At 52.0% G+C, this 15,718-nt stretch overlaps 2 protein-coding genes and 1 pseudogene across 6 annotated transcripts in view; 1 reads left to right on the plus strand and 2 right to left on the minus strand.

Annotated features, from left to right (window-relative positions):
• Nucleotides 1-718: 718 nt before the first annotated feature.
• CUNH3orf62 (chromosome unknown C3orf62 homolog) lies at nucleotides 719-3,940 on the minus strand. Its single transcript, XM_016149926.2, has 3 exons — nucleotides 3,279-3,940; nucleotides 2,364-2,455; nucleotides 719-1,308 (listed from the first exon to the last, which is right to left on the minus strand). Exons 1-3 carry the CDS (start codon nucleotides 3,818-3,820, stop codon nucleotides 1,052-1,054), a joined length of 891 nt encoding a protein of 296 aa, XP_016005412.1. The 5' UTR covers nucleotides 3,821-3,940; the 3' UTR covers nucleotides 719-1,051.
• Nucleotides 3,941-4,721: 781 nt separating this feature from the next.
• Nucleotides 4,722-15,718, minus strand: part of USP4 (ubiquitin specific peptidase 4) — a 34,798-nt gene continuing 23,801 nt past the window's right edge. For 2 of the 5 annotated variants that reach the window (XM_016149924.2, XM_016149925.2), the window contains 10 exons: nucleotides 15,338-15,432; nucleotides 12,959-13,150; nucleotides 12,281-12,369; nucleotides 11,384-11,611; nucleotides 10,023-10,093; nucleotides 9,657-9,775; nucleotides 9,178-9,327; nucleotides 8,008-8,111; nucleotides 5,738-5,826; nucleotides 4,722-5,335 (listed from right to left, as the gene is read on the minus strand). In XM_016149924.2, coding sequence (XP_016005410.1) covers nucleotides 5,168-5,335; nucleotides 5,738-5,826; nucleotides 8,008-8,111; nucleotides 9,178-9,327; nucleotides 9,657-9,775; nucleotides 10,023-10,093; nucleotides 11,384-11,611; nucleotides 12,281-12,369; nucleotides 12,959-13,150; nucleotides 15,338-15,432 — 1,305 coding nt within the window. In that variant the 3' untranslated portion in view covers nucleotides 4,722-5,167. Of the gene's footprint in view, nucleotides 5,336-5,737; nucleotides 5,827-8,007; nucleotides 8,112-9,177; nucleotides 9,328-9,656; nucleotides 9,776-10,022; nucleotides 10,094-11,383; nucleotides 11,612-12,280; nucleotides 12,370-12,958; nucleotides 13,151-13,747; nucleotides 13,845-13,867; nucleotides 14,163-15,337; nucleotides 15,433-15,718 lie in introns of those variants that run through there. The other 3 variants (XM_036218934.1, XR_004950357.1, XM_036218935.1) reach the window with 3 other exon arrangements.
• On the plus strand, nucleotides 15,504-15,622 carry LOC118602749 (annotated as a pseudogene).

Here is a 15,718-nt window from a genome sequence, read left to right on the forward strand (position 1 = left end):
GTGGGCCTTACAGACACCCCCACCCTCCCTATGAGCCCAGGAGGTAGCACTTCCCTGAGACCAGTGTCTGAGAGGCATTAAGCCTTGCCCGAGAGCTTATTAAGTTTCCTGAAGGAACAGCATAATTTTGAGAGATTTGTCTAAATAATTTCTGATGACATTCTTTCCAGGGGTGGAGCTGGACCAGCTGTGCTAAGCTTTTGGGGCTATGCTGACCTCGGGAGGGCAGTGGCCTGGCACCTCCTTCTCTCCCTGCCCATCTTGCCGCGCCAGGGTCACCGCCTTGGGAACCACCTGTGGCTTCCAGGGTCTCCAGGCCTGGAGTGGGATGGACGAGGCTCAGGACTGAAGGTGGATGGGCAGGACCTGTGACCCGCCCCACATCCCTCAGGTGAGGACCCAGGTGTCTGATGTGGGGCGTGGGACATGTGGCGGGGACCCTCCTGGGAATGCCCTGTCAGGAGGGGACCGGGGATGCCGCCAGCCCTTCTGACAGGCGTGGGGGGCCCTGCAGGAAACAGGTGCCCTGCATGCAAAGTGCACGGAGAGGGATGCATGCGGGGCTGGCAGGGGGCCTGGGGCCAAGGTCCGTCTGGACCGCAGGTCCTCCGTGCCGGCCGAGCTGCCCTGAGGTGGGCTGGTCCACAAAGCCACCCGTTTGTGGCCGTGGTACTTTTTCGGGGGCTTGTGGAAAAGAACGGCAAGAGACACAGCAGAGGCCCACGGCTCGCACCCGCCTTGAGCACTGGGTATATTGAACATCGATCAAGAAAACAAATGCTAAGAAAAGTGAAAAAAAAAAAAATCAATAGCAAGAAACATTTCAAAGCAACAGAATAAAAAACAAAACAAACAAACAAAAAACACAACACTAACTCTCAGCTCAAAAAGGGCCACACCTGTAAGTTCGAAAGGGCATGGTAATTCGGGTTCGGCCAGCCCTTTGAAAACGTGGCCCCCGACGACAGCTGTGACGGCCTCCGCACAGACGCCTTGAGGTCAGCCTCCTGCTGTAGAGAATCAAAGCTAAAGGCAACTGTCCTTACTCAATTTAGTATTTAAAGGTCATCAGATTGTAGTCCTCTTCCAGGTCCAGAACCGTCTCAATGACACTGCGGTCGTCGAAAGCCCGCCTGAGGCCGCCGGGGTCCGCGGCATCCGAGGCCTTCTGCGGGCTCTCATCCAGGAGCAGCGCCCAGGCCCCCTCCCTGAAGGGCGAGTCTTCGCCGCGGCCGCACACCCGGTTCAACTCGTTTTCAAATTCTAGTTTTCCAGCCAATTCTTCGATAGTTCGGATGCTGGTATGGTCTTAAAAATAAGAATATTCAGCATTTTAATTCCAGCGAGCGGTTTCCACAGCCGTTTCAGGCACAAGTTAAAACCTACAAGAGGGGGGCCCCTCTTCCAGGGCTGTGAGAAGCTGCGTGTGCCCGCCCTGGGGAGCAAGAGCTAAATTTTAAGGTAGGCTTGTGCCCCCCTTTCTGGCTCCGGCATTTACTGAGCTCCAACCATCTGCCAGTCCCCAAGGAAGGTGTGAGTGATAGGATACGGAGAGATGCTGGTCCTGGCTCTCAGGGAACTCCCTGACCCGCAGGCATGACAAGACACACTGCAGAAAAAGTGCAGTTTTTAGATCAAAATGGTGCCTGAGCTGGCGAGGGCCATAGAAGACAGTGAACAGAGGTGGTGATGGCTTTGGTTCATCTTGGGGGGGGGGGGGGCTACCAGAGGAGACTCAGTCCACTAAAGTAGTGGGCTGGCAGGGGCCTTGCTTTGTGGTCTAGGGCGGGGGCCTCCCCTCCGCAGGCCTGGCTTTCATCCCCAAGACCCTGGAGGCCCTTCGGCGCCAACACCTTCAGGCAGCCCCTGAGGCTATACATCCCTTACCTGGGAGCTGTTTGTCCACCGTGTGGTGGGAAATAGGGAACGCGTAGCTCACACACAGAACATACAGATGCGTGTGTTGGGAAAACGTGTGACCACAGGTGCAGCTCTATGTCAGTGGCCTCTGGGTGGTGGAACTGCTTTGGGCTTCTGACATTTCTTTTATCTCGTTACCCACCCCAGCTGGACTACTCTCCCCCCATCTCTGCCTCTGTCCTGTTTCCTTCAGATCCGAGCTCAACCACCAAGTCCTGGGGGCTGCTGTCCCCACCTCCGGGGGTCACTATAACTAGGCATTTCTGAAATGACCCCACTGGGCTGTCAGCAACTTGAGGGCTCCATGCCACGAGCAAAACAAACCTACCACGTACACGGGTGAGCAGTAAGAGGGTGGCCTTTCGTAAGACACTTGCTAACTCAGGGTCTGTGTGGAGAGCCTGTCCTCCCAGGGACAGGCCGGATGGGCCCGCTGTACTCACCGATCATGTCAAGCAGATCCTTTGTGACCTCTTGGCTAGAACTACTGAGCGGCATGTTTGAGTCAACCTTCAGATCTTTCTCCGTATCTTTCCTGCAGCCCTCAGGTGAAAAGAAAAAGATGCAGAATTAAATCTTCTTTCGAGAAAATATTGAAAGGGATTTTGACGTTAGATAACCTTAAAGACAAAAAATGTACTGGGAACTTTAAATTGTCACTTATGCTGTGATCGGGAGACAACTGGAAACTGCTAAATCAGTGCAGTCGACTAATAGCATCATTATGATGACTCACGAGCACTACAGACTGTATGTCTCTGAATACCAGGATAAGTATTGAACCAGTTAAATGGCTTCTTTATTTTTTTGTCTACGAGACAGACAATATGGCAGGACCTTGAAGTTTAATCCCATATAGTTAATCTTGCTCCAAATCAAGGTGCTTGGGGCCAGGCAGTTTGAAGCTACCTGGAAGAAGAGAAGGTCTGGGGGAGATCTTAACCCTCTTAGTCAAAAAAAGTTCTGGGCAGGGGAGGGTAACAGAGGCAAGGATGAAGCCTTCCATTCACCCTGTCCCCAACATGGGCAAAGGACATCAGAATTAAGATTTTTGTTTGCTTCTGCTACATAAAAAATAAGGTTAACTAAAAATTGGGTTTGTTAACATTCACTACTCCTTTGGGTACTACAAAGTGCTTTGCAGGCCCGGCTGGACATCCGGGACTCCTCGCCCAAGCCCCCACCCCACTCCCACGTTTTCTGGGCCATATTCTGAAGTCTCTGAACCTCCCAAATCAGTCTTGGCGCTCCTGAGGGCAGACAAGAGCGGTGTCGTGGACTCAATTAGGATCGTGGGCAACTTTTTCAGAAACCGGGTACCCCTAACGGTAGCTATTACACTATCAAATTGGAATCACCTCAGGCCGTCTTTTCTCCAGTTCTCCCCATCTCCTGCCGCTCTCCAAAACGGTCTTTCAGGCGCCAAAATGGAGGGATGCAGCAATACGTTTTCCTTGCTGGTCAGGGGTTTTCTTTGGGGGCACAAAGCCTGTGGCTTTGCACTCACTGGGGTTTGGTTTGGTGCAAAGGCGGGGCCCTCGCTCTCAAGAGCACAGGGGACGGGAGCCAGAGGGGCGGCGGAGGAGCAGGCCGGGTGTCTGCGGCAGGGCGGCCCGGGCAGCGCGACGGGGAAGGAGAGCGGCGCCGAGTCCAGCTCCAGCCGCTGCCGGCCCGGGCACTCCGCGGAATGGCTGACTCCCTCGAAGGCCCGGTCAATGGCTGCGGTCAGCTCCTTTCTGCATCTTCTCAGTTTTTCAGACATTTTCCCTAAAAGCGACCACGTCCTTATTGAGTAATAACACAGTGGAAATGTACAGAGCGACAGAACGGTAACGTTACGGCGAAGTCGCGGACCACCCCAAACGGGGCACCTGCCACGACTTCCTTGAGCGTGATCCATGCTACGGGATCGAGGAGGGGACCCCACACTCCGGGCATTCTCCCGGGTGCAGGCGGCAGGAACCGGAGATCGCGGACCCGGCGTGAGCCCCAGCGCCGCCCGGCCCCGCCCCCCGGCCCGTCCCCGCCCCCCGCCCCCCGCGGCCCGCTCGCCCCGCGGCCTCTCGCTTCTCCGGCCGCCCTGGCCCGCAACCCCGCAACCCGCACGGCCGCGCCGCGCCCCCGGCTGCCAGCCGCGTCCTCACCGGGCAGCGCGACCACACCACTGCCCCCGCCAACGGTCACTGCCCGATCGACCGCGCGTGCCCGAGACCAGCAGCCCCAACCTCGGCTCAGGTTAAAGGTCAAAGGAAAAAACCCGGACAGTGTTCTTCAAACCCACACCGAAGGGAAACGGGTCCCAGTTCAGGAAGAGGCAGCGAGGCGTGGACTCGGGCCCCACCACAACGGGTGGCGGGGCGGGGTGACCTTTAGGACATCCGCAGGGGCGGGGGAGCCGGACCAAAGGACTAGGACTGGAGGGGCGGCTGTCTCACTTCCTAACAAGTCTGCGAGCCCTGGAGCCCTTCCCAAGCCCGACAAGATCCCAGGAACGTCCCGTGGTCAAGCCAGGGGCCGGGGGCGGGGCGGCCCGCACGCACCGTGCCCAGCTGTTTATGTGCCAACTTTCGAGTGATAGCTAACAAAAGCTCCACAGGCGATCAAGCTGTCTCAATTCACCAAGGATGGCAGGGGACGTAACAGACCTGCGAGGTTCCACACTAGACTGAGGGGCAAGAGACCCCCTGCACCAAGTATCTTCATTAGGGAACGCTGGAAATTCAGATGACTGAAAGGGAAACAAATGGGCTTCAGTGGCTAATTTTTAGGGAGTTATAAACCCATCTCAGCGCACAGTAAAGGAGAGGGGGCATCAATTTTACTTGAGGCTTGGTTTACTGTGGGCAGATTACTGGGGTGACCAGGAAATGGCACCAGAATCAGAAATCCAGGAACTAGGGGTGGCCTGCAGCGGTCTTCATGGCCCCACGATTCAAATACAGTGTGCTCCTTTCCTATTGGCAATCCTCCGGACATGCCACTGTGTGCCCCCTGCCCAACCACCACGCTGCGGCTCCACAGGTTTTACAGATAATTTTCACCACCTGTTTAAAAAGGAAAATAATTCAGCCTCTTGACATAACCCTTCTGAGCAAACAGGGTCTTTTTTTTTTTTTTTCTTCTGTTCATAAAAGAAGGGAATTTCCTCATCTGGGTTTTAGCCCAAACACTAGTAGTCTTCAGAGGGTCAAAGGTGTCCTGGGGGGTGACACTGGTGCTGTGGGGTGGCAGGGTCACTGAGGCAGCATCAGTTGGTGTCCATGCTGCAAGCCTCATCATCCCCCATGCCCTGCTGTGAGCTGCTTGGTCTCGTCCCTCTATCCGAGGATCCAGGAAAATTGGTGAGTGAAGAAGGCGTTTTATAAAACTCATCATCATCTCGACGCTGGTAAAATAGCACGTAAGCTGCCTTTGTCTGAAACACAAGAGGGGAAAAGTCCATTCACTTGTTGTAAAAAATCACCCATTCTTCTCAGCTTCTCTCTCACTGTTCAAAACATGCCCCTCTCAGGGATCTGTCACCTTGTCCTGTGCATCCACACACACAGGCCACCTTGAAGGCCTTTCCCCCTCAGGCTACCTATGCCGACCCTGCCCAGGGAGCTGGAAAAGGCAGATGCCCTGTGACAGAACCCTGAGGAGAGTCAAGCTTCTCATTTAAGGGAGTACAAGAAGAAATGGCAGGCAATTCCTTCTCGACCACACTTAGCTCCCACTGTCACATCAGGATGACTAAATAACCAACGGGCCCAGGAGACTCTTCCCAGCTTTAATCCATAAAGGACAGAGGAAAAAGCAGGTAGCAAGGCCTACTTACCACAATCTGGTCCTCAGAGGCCAGGGACACATTGCTATCATCAAAGTAATACCACTTCCCATTCAGTTTGTTCTTCGCATAGGCAGTGTCTGCCAAAAGAAAGCACTCCAGTGGTCACCAGAGAATTAATCGAGCCGGCTTATCAAGCCTGCACTAAGCAACAAAGCTTCAAAAAACGAAACAAAACAAAGACCCTAAAAGTAATTTACAGCTTATGGCTTAAGAACCTAGATAACTTGGCCCCTTTTAAAGTCTCCTCAAAAAGGCTTGAAAAGGGTAAAAACGGAGCTGTCAGGGATCATTTTAAACTGTAATTTTGGGAAATGAATCTAAACACAAAGAAAAATCCCATGTCAATTTTCAGTGTGGCTAGAAGCAATAATCCTGAGCCAGGGGACCCACACAAGGAACTGAGAATTTAAGATTTAAGTAGAACAACAGTTCTCGAAAGAACGCACCAAGTCAAACTCCCCCACTGTCCGGGCAGGTGGCTCCTCCTGCCTCTTACCATCTCTGGAGCATGCGGGGTGGCCCCAGCATGAGACACATTGGGCACCTGGGTTTGCAGAGCTGGGGGATGTGAACAGGAAGACTTAAATTCATCTTTCTCTAAAACTGTGAGTCCAGAGTCAGCGCCTCACTTTGATCCGGCATTCCGCACAGCCAGCACTTCCTGTCTTGATCTGACAGTTTCCAAGTATGATGTGTTTACAACAGCAATTCCCACAGCGATGCCCAATTCCTGCTCAGCCCCGACGCTAAGAAATAACAAGACTACTGGAGATCGGGTTTCCGGTCTCAACCCACTGTGTGACGAGCTGTTCCTTGCCGTGGACCCTACTGCACAAAGTGGCAGTGACAAAGGGATAGGTGACAGACAGCGCCCAGGGCCTGTCCCCAATGTGTGTGCTTGGCGTTAACATCAATCTTGGAGTTCCAACTGCAGACCTGATGTGGCCCTCGCACAACCAGCCACCTTGTGAATGAGGAAACTGAAGCACATGGAGCCCAGGGAACTTGCCCAAGTGATGACGCTTACATGCCAAAAGAGCAGTTAAACCTGAGTACACCTGAGTAGCGTGCAGGAACACAGACAGGTATCGAAGCTAATTTGGGGAGAAAAAAGCTGTGGAAGAGAAAGTGCTAAAGAATATGATGCGATCAGGGACCACTAACGGCCACTCCAGTAGAGCCAGCCCCAATTTTTATTTTCCAGGCTCTCCTACAGCTCGATGTAGCCATGTGACCAGGTTACGGCCAGTGCGATGTATGCAGAGGGCTGAGCGGCACTTCTGGGAGGTCTGCTGAACGGGAAAGGTCGTGCCCGTCTGTGCCCTTGTTTCCCTTTCTTCTGATGGCCTAGAACGTAGATACGTGGGCTGGAGACTGAGCCGCCATCGGGAGCCAGGAGGTGATACAGTAAGAATGGGAGAGCGGGAGAGCAGACTGCTGGGCCAACGGAAAAAGCTCACCACCAGTACAAGGGCAAGACTCGGGGAGGGAAATCCCGAAATCCACTGTGCATGTAAATGAACTGACACCTCCCTTGGCGCCCTCTCCTGGGGTCCTAGCGCGCTGGACTGGCGGCTGGACAGCGCAGGCGCAGTGAGGCAATGTGAGGACATGAAGCTCCTCAGCGTAACTAGCACCTTCCTGTGAACAGGCAACGAAATGGCCCAGGTCTTTTCACTATAAAAGGAAACCTACACATTACAGAAATGATGGAAACTAAGGTAGAGCAAGGAGGAAAAAGTACAGTCAGCATTTGGTGTCTCTCCTCCTACCTGCGCCCCCAGTTTCTCTTCTTGTTTTACCACAGTTGTGAAACTACCTTCTGTAACGATGCCGTTTTGTGTAGTTTTCACGTAACAGATCACCGGCACGTCCCCTCACGTTATTAATTTCATTTTGCAGTGGCTGTGAACTCTTCCAACAAGGGGACGGACAGGAGTGCCGACTCTCGATCACCAATGCTGTTACCAATTTTCCATTGTTATAAATAAGTAAATATCCTTGTGCATACAGCTTTTCCCAATGTCAAGTAATTTCCCTTGGATAGATTCCCAAAGGTGGGATAATTAGATTAAACAATATGAAAACTAAAATAAAAAAAATTGTTTTAAGTGAAGGGGCAGCAGTATGGAAATAGCCTGCGGCCTGTGGCGCTGTGTGAGTGACATGCTTAGGGCCATGTTTGACACACAAGGAGAGGCTGGGGAGAGATGACTGGCCGAGAACACTTCAAGAAGGAAGCAGATGCCGGTACTTACAGTGGCCAACTCCCATGGCTCCGTAATGGTTGGACACGGCAATGAGGTCATACACATAAGGCCTTGCTGACAGGTCACAGACAAACTCGGACATGTTCAGACCTCTGAGCACAAAACACAAAAATCGCCTTTAAATGTGGTAAACTCAGGGAAGGCTGGTGTAACCCAGCAACCCCTTTTATGCGACAGGCCAGAATGCAGGGCGGCACTCAAACCCCGCTACAGAAGGAATGAACGAACTGCAACCTGAGGGGCCCAGGGTCTTGTTCCGACCACGGGCACGTTCAAGCTGAAGAAGAGAAGCTTCCTGTACCCCAACCCCAGATGAAGTGGCGAGAAATGGCTCTGGGCAGACGAGGGAGCAGCAGTGACCATGCAAAAATGGCTGTTACTACCGAAATTACAACTGGTGCCATAAAGACTTAAGCTAAATACCAAAACAGTCCCCAGAAACCACTTTTTCCCAATGTTTTACTTTGAAAATTTCAAATACACATAAAAGTTCAAAGAATTTTCCTACAAATACTTATATACCCACCACCTAAGTTCTCTCACTGATACGTCTATACTTGGATAGATGTGTTTATCTATCCACCTCCCCCCAAAGCATTTTAAAAACTGCAGTTTGTGCAGGAACTCCCATCTTGTTGACTTACTTTCTGTGTCAGTTACACTCTGTACTATGAGACCTGAGAGGACATGAGCAGAAAGCCAGTCCCATCCCTATTCCTGGGTCAGGAGCTTGCTGGGTCTACACCCGCACCCACGGCCTCAATAATCCGATTTGCCCTGGCAGACGCCTTTCTGGTTGCCTGGTCCCCGTTAATGAGAAACAGCACTATGCCTGTGCTGTCTCGCTTTGCCCAGGCTCCCTGGGACCAGTAACAGATGGGAAAATCAGTCTGAGCAGGTGGCAGAAGGGACTCGAGAGGGAAGCAGCAGTGGCAGATGATCGGCATCACCCCATGCCTAGGGGGGCACTTCTGCTGGAGTCTTCCCCGAACGTGGGCTGATGGCGAGGTGAAATGAGCCGAAGCATAAGCTTCCAGAGCCCAGCAACACACGTCCTAACGCGGCGACGTCTCTGCTGGCCAAACCCCCAGCCAGTCAGTGCCCAGATGCCCTGCCATTCTTTCAGTTTCTTACTGACACGACAGCCCAGGGACCCACCTGACTGGGAATTCCACCACCGTGTCCAGCTTATCCCTCCAGTATCTACTGTAGGAGAACCGTTTGAGGTGGACCACCAGGATCTTCGGCAAGGACCACAGGTCAAACTTCTTTGTGGCCTGTTGATGCTTCTTACAGTTGGGACAGTACCTAAAAAGAGAAACCTCCACTCAGTGGGAGGCAGGGGGCCAGCGCCGCCCGGGCGCTCCAGCTGGAGGCAGAGCCGCAGTGCCACATCCCTTCCCGCTCTCGATGTCAGTGCTTCAGGGCAGGGAGGCCTCTAAGTCACCTTCCAAAACAGGGCGATGGCTTTCCTAGTCTGGAAAAAACAATCTACACACAAAGATCTGTGTTGTAGGGTCTGCCATGTAAAATGGCAACACATCCAAATACAAAGGGATCTTGCGTGCGCCAATGGCCCCAGCAGATCCGAGCCCAGGCTGCGTGGGTGCCCCTGCCCAGAGGGGCGAGCTGCCTACCAGGGGTCCTGCTCCCCCAGCGTCTCCATGGTGGTGAAGAGCTCGATGCAGTCCCTCAGGGCCATGGCCGTCTTCTTCTTCTTCTGAGGCTGCAACATGCTCACGTGCTTCTCGTAGGCCTGCGGGGAGCAAAATGCTAAGTTCGGCTGGGGAAACAACGTCGTACCAGCTGGCGCCGAGTTCTCACTACTGGAGTATAATGTACTTTCTGGAGCCCCTGAACATACGATGACAAAACCCTTAAGTGCTTGTCATTCTCAGCCTAAAACGTAATTTGTTAAGCTACTGTGGACTTGAGAGTGACCCTAATACACATCCAGAGCAGAAACCAGTGTGCGCGCTGCCTGAGAACCCCACGTGGCCTACCTCAGATTCCTGCTCATCATAATAAAGGCTCCGGGTCTCACTGTCCCAGTCGATGGCCAGTGTGGATCGAGCTGTGGAGGGGGACCAAAGTGTTACTCATTCCTGAATGAGGCTCTTCAGGCGACAGGAGTGAAAAGGACCGCACTCGACTGCGCCATCAGCACGTGCTCACCCATCGCCAGCCACTGCCAAGAGCAATGCTAGGCCTTTGGCCAGCTGACGCTGAACCCCTCGACCCCTAAATCCTTTAGCAAAGATTTCCTCAATGCTACAGACACGCTCCAAAGGAGCTAACTATACAGAGTTCTGAAAGGGTACAGGTCAAGACCGAATAACAGTGACCGGATTTACCCTCCTGCCTTAAACCATGAGAAAACCTGACGAAACACTTGAAACACCTGTTTTCAGACACTGGGTATTGGGCAGAGCAAGAGTGAGATTCCTGAGAAACAGAACATGAACGAGGATGCCACACTGCCCAGCTCGCCGCCTGGAGGATTGCCCAGGCCACGGCGTGGGGGTGGGGGAAGGAGAGAGGCACGCAGGGTTGAGGAGTCAAAGACTAGCGTTCTGGAAGACAGCTAGAAATTGCAGTGTATGCACTACAGAGGAGGGGCTGGAGACAGGGGGAGAGAGACACGGAGAGCCGAAATATCTCATTAAAGCTGTCACTCAAAACATTTTTAAAGAGGTATAACAAAATATAGAAAGCTAGCTAGCTAAGTTCTTCTCTAATGGGGGTGGGGGAGCTAACAGACACAAAAGATGCTTTTGCAGCTCCCCTCCCGTCCCCGCGCAGGTGGCTCGCCGTCCACTCAGTGCCCGTCACGCCAACGCACGTCTGTGTGGCTGCCCCTCTGCACCTGCAGGGCAGGCCCCATTACCGGCTCAGGAAACAGAAAGCCTACAAACCCCACGTCCATCCCCTAGATGGGTCACATCTCCTGTGCATCTTTGAGAAACGAAAGAAAATTGCATTTCTTCTCATAAGTGCAATGAGTTTGGGGAAATGCCGCCACCAGGAGGGCCACAGACAAGTCATCGACCTGGAGCAAAGTTTGTGAAGGATGGTGGGAACAGAGGGAGCTCTCACTTCCGTTTGCAGTCATCAAAGACCAAAGAGAAAAGCCGGGTGGGGGTGGACGCGGGGGTGGTGGTGGCGGGGGCGTGCGTGCGTGTGTGCGTGCATGTGTCTGAAACGGTCTTTAGGGAGCTTTATGCCAAGGATCACACAAATGTCTGTTTCTGGAGCTACGCGGAGACCACGCAAGCCCAATACAGCAAGTACTGAGAGCAAATATTTTCAAAGAGATGTTAAGTCCCCAAGAAGCCCGGTTTGAAAGGTTGGAGAAAGCGCTTACAGTTGAGTTTAAGTAGTTTTCCATCCGTTGCCAGTGAATTTATGTCAGCTGTTCCATAGGAGTTCACGAGGCTGAAGGTAAAAAGCTTTTTAGCGCAGGGCCGACCTCCGACCTTCTTCTGGGTGGTCTCGCCGTGGTCACTCCCCGGCTCGTCCTCCCCACTGCCTTCTGTTTCTGACAGCTGCTCCTTGCCGTCCTCCTGATGCTCCATTTCTTCTTCGTCTTCTCCTGGCACACAAATGAAAAATAACGTGTATACAATTTGCTACCACTTTGATGTTAAAATTTTAGTTTAATACCTAACTGTAGTGTTTCCTTCCAGATTTTATCCTGAGTGTGCAGAACAATATCTATCCCTTTGCATTTACGAGGCACCTAAAGGTGTCCCTCATCACCACCCAATAGGACAGGCACAGTGGGCACTGTGATTCTGTGACAAGTCACCCCAAGGCAGAAAGGGAGCCAGCAGTTCTGCCAGTCCTAAATTTAGGCCCCTTGCCAGTTGGTGGTTCACTGGGCTTCATTCACCCCATGGAGTCTGACTCTCCGGACTGCATCATCAGGCCGAGAGAAAAAGAGCAAAATCAAACTCATACTCGATACCTAAGAAGGCAGCTTGGTAAGGAAGATGGGCAACTTTTAAATATTACAGTAAACACAAATGTTAAGTGGAAGTCTTCGGTTCCTCCACAAGAAACTGACCCTCGTCTAGTCTTTACTGTATGTCTCCCTGGTGCAGATGCTACATCTAAGAAGACTCCACAAGGTGCCAAAGTCGGGCAGCGCCCCACCCTAGCCTCTGAGCCGCCCTCTCCCGCATGCATGACACCTCTGGAAGAAGAGGGAGGTCAGGAGGGACTGGGCCTGTCACAGCCCCACAGTGTGGCGAGCGCTCACCTTCACAGCTGCCCCCGGAGCCGTTGCAGGCCCCCGGCTCCCCGGGCGAGCTGCCGGACTCTTCGGGCAACGGCTGTTTTATGTAGCGGCTTGAAAAAGAGAAAGAAAAAAATCATTTGCCGGTTGTAACATTTACGTTTTCTTCACTACTTAGCTAGAGGTAGTCCATAAGTTATACATTTAGCTATCTGTAAAGCAATTCACGTAAATAAAAGGGCTTAAAATCATGTGATGGCTCAGGACTTCAAGAAATTGAGAGAAACCCGAGGTCAGATGTCTAACTACCAAGTTGTTTCAAGTCTTTCATGAATGTCACATGGCACCATCACTTAAAAAAGTATTTCCCAGTAACATTAATCATAAGCTTCAGAATGATACTGGACTACTTCAAAAATTATATTCTTGTATAAATGCCATCAAAGCACTACACTACCTAAAGCAGGTGATTGACGGGTGTGAAAGACGTGATTCCGGGGACCAGAGGAGGCTTAGGTGCCCAGCATCATGGTGCTGAAGATGTGCCAGACTCCCCAGCCCAGCACCTGCCTGGCCCTCCCAGGGGTTGACAACACCATGTTTCTACCAGCGGCAGGCACTCGGCGGGGGGTCGTCACTACCATTCATCACTGGGCCCCTCTTGATTTCATGTAACAAGCAAATCACATTCCTGCCACCAACCTGATACGCTCACAAACAGCCTGGTACAAAGACTCGAGGGTTAGCTTATGCTTGGGGACAGAAACCAGCAGTGGCTGTCCATACAGCAGTGCCCCGGAGGAAGTGCTCGACGGCCTGGACTTCTTCTCCCTGAAGTAGACCGGAAGTGTGACACATTCCGAGCCATCCGCGGAGGTGCTGCAGACCTCGTACCTGTGTCAATCACATAAGAGGGCACGGTTAGGTTCAGGTCTCTGTGAGCGACAGAGCTCTGAGCTGCAGCTTACATGGTGGCCAGGACTATGGTTATTGGGACAGAGCATACTTTAGCACAAAAGGCAGAGAAACCATTTTCAAGGCAATTCTAGGAGCTGGATCAGGAGTTCCAAGAAGGGTCACTGTCAGCACAACATGAACCTACACAACCCTCCTTCCCTCAACCACAGCCTCAAACTCTGTGGTCCTTCAGCCGAGACTCAGCGCAGACGACGGCTGTCATCCAGACCACCACTCCGGACACAAAGGCACATAGGGGGCCCGGCCACCAAGGTCATCTTTCTGCCACCAAGGAGCTCAACTTTTAAAAAGGCATTCTCAGCCTTTTAATAAGACAAAATACTATACAAGGATGTATACCTAGAATAGCCAAAAACTCTTTATTTCAAATGAGGAAGCAAACTTATAAAACTGCTTGCCATCTCTGTCCAAAAACACTGAAGTAAAAAACAATCATATCTAATTTTCAAAAAATCAGAGATAACCAAAGGAACTGCTAAATACAAATCAATGATTTTGAAAAATGTGTCTTACTTAGTGAACACATGGGATTGAGGAGATTTATAGATGTTTTATCCTGGAACAGATGTTACCAAAATTGCTGGCAACCGACTGTAGTCTGTCCCTCTTCCTATAGGGGGAGACACAAACTTACTGATTCAATTTTTGAGAACTATAATCACAAACACACACACACCACACCCCTCCCCAGATGCCTGGCAAACAGTCTTGACTGTAGTAAATGCAAGAAGAGTTCTAAGAAAAACTCACAAAATGTCCAAAGTGTGCTCTAGGGTGAGCATCAAGGTCAAGAACCAGGCCTTGGAGTGAGGCTGGCCCGGGTTCCAGGTCCATCGCTGCTAGTTTCTGACTGCTGTGAGCAGGCCAAGCGCCCTAAATTCTGAATCAGTTTACTTGACAGACAGACAGCACAATCGCCCAACTTACGCTGCAGTGGCGAGAATTGAATAACTTAGTAGCACAATGCATCGCATGCTCAAAAAGTATTTGACGCTACTACTGTGCTTTCTTAAGACAGTTTATCAATCCATCTTTAAAACAATTTCCTCTCCTGTTGGTTGGTCCTCAAGCCCTCTGAGGTTCCCTTTTTTGATGGTGGTTTCCCAAGCTCCCCACAGGGTGATGCCTTCTCAGCTCAAGTATGTAGTTTCCAGAATTGAAGGGGGTCAGACACAGTCGCGCCCCAGCTCTGCGGCCCGGTGGGAGCCTTGGCGCTGTGTAAAGTGAGGGACGACGGTGGTGCGTGGGGAGGCAGCCTGTGCAAGTGTGAACAGAGTGAGGATCCTGGGCGTGGTCAAGAACTATTCCTTTCAGAGTGACCAAGAAGTCCTACGCCCAAATGTAAAGGAAGGAGGTGCCTTTGTGCACTGCAGTCCTCAGCTAAAGACAAAAGCCAAACAAAACCCTAAAAACCTTCCCCAGCGGAGGCAAATTACTGCGAGGAAATCGGGAGGTGGCTGGGCAGGGTTCACATTCGAACCGCTCCACCTGCATGAGGGACGTATACAACGTCACAAGGAGGGAGCGGCCCAGACACAAGACGATATGGGAATATGGGAAGGGCTGAGGGGAGCCGCTGGAGTCCGAGTGTACTGTCCCCACAGGTGTGACAAAACCGAGTCTCAGAGCTTTCGGGGTGTTAAGAGCTGAAAAGGGCTTTTTAAATCAACCCTCTGTCATTCTAAAATGGTACCTGCCTAAGGGGCTGCTGACTGTGGCACAAGGAAAGGACAAGACTGTCCCTGCATGACATGCCTTCGTGCCTTCCCACGGCCCTTCATGCAGCTGTGACTCTTCCCGAGAAAGTCACTTCTAACATCAGGACCACGTGAAGGACCACCAAGTAGGCCTTAACGGACAGCTGCCGTTGACAGGAAGCTGTGTTCATGCCGAGGAGAGTGATCTGGAACCTCTGGCTCTGAAGTGCCAGAAGGTGCTGGGTGCAGCTGGCTGCCCACAACTCCCTAACTGCAATCTCCTGCACTCCGAGACCAGGGCAACTCCACAGGGACTGCCAGACCCTCTGCTCTGGACATGCCAACAAGGCAAAGCCTCTGCAATGTTTCCTCTGATGCCCTGCAGCAGAAACGGCTGGGTACTCACACAAAAATGTCATCCCGAGGCATGATGTGGTTTAACCCTTCATCCATTTGGAAGATTTTGTGGAACCGGTGATTATACACATCTGTGACCACCATCTAAGAATCGACAGTAACGCAAAGGTTACAGAAGGGATTAAGAGTGCCACTACTTAAAAAAATGTGCTGGAGTCTATGGTCACGTCACCCTGAACATGCCCGATCCTGTCTGATCTCAGAAGATAAGCAGGGTCAGGCCTGGTTAGTACTTAGATGGGAGACCACCTAGGGAGACCAGGTGCTGTAGGCGTAAAAAAAAAATTAAAAAAGTGCTGGCACGCTGCCTCCAGACCACCGTGTAACCAGCTCCGGAGCTCGGGGGCCAAGGCCCTAGAAGGAGCGGCAT

This window comes from Rousettus aegyptiacus, unplaced genomic scaffold (genome assembly GCF_014176215.1).
Source record: "Rousettus aegyptiacus isolate mRouAeg1 unplaced genomic scaffold, mRouAeg1.p scaffold_m13_p_4, whole genome shotgun sequence".
Taxonomy (NCBI): Eukaryota; Metazoa; Chordata; class Mammalia; order Chiroptera; family Pteropodidae; genus Rousettus; species Rousettus aegyptiacus.

What these genes read in the sequence shown, in the direction of transcription:
- CUNH3orf62 (XM_016149926.2), bottom strand. Translation starts at nt 3,820, where the DNA reads ATGGATCACGCTCAAGGAAGTCGTGGCAGGTGCCCCGTTTGGGGTGGT. An exon ending in TGGAGAAAAGACGGCCTGAG is followed by an intron (nt 2,456 to 3,278) that starts GTGATTCCAATT and finishes TGAGGGCTGCAG; the next exon opens with GAAAGATACGGAGAAAGATC. An exon ending in GGATCTGCTTGACATGATCG is followed by an intron (nt 1,309 to 2,363) that starts GTGAGTACAGCG and finishes CTTATTTTTAAG; the next exon opens with ACCATACCAGCATCCGAACT.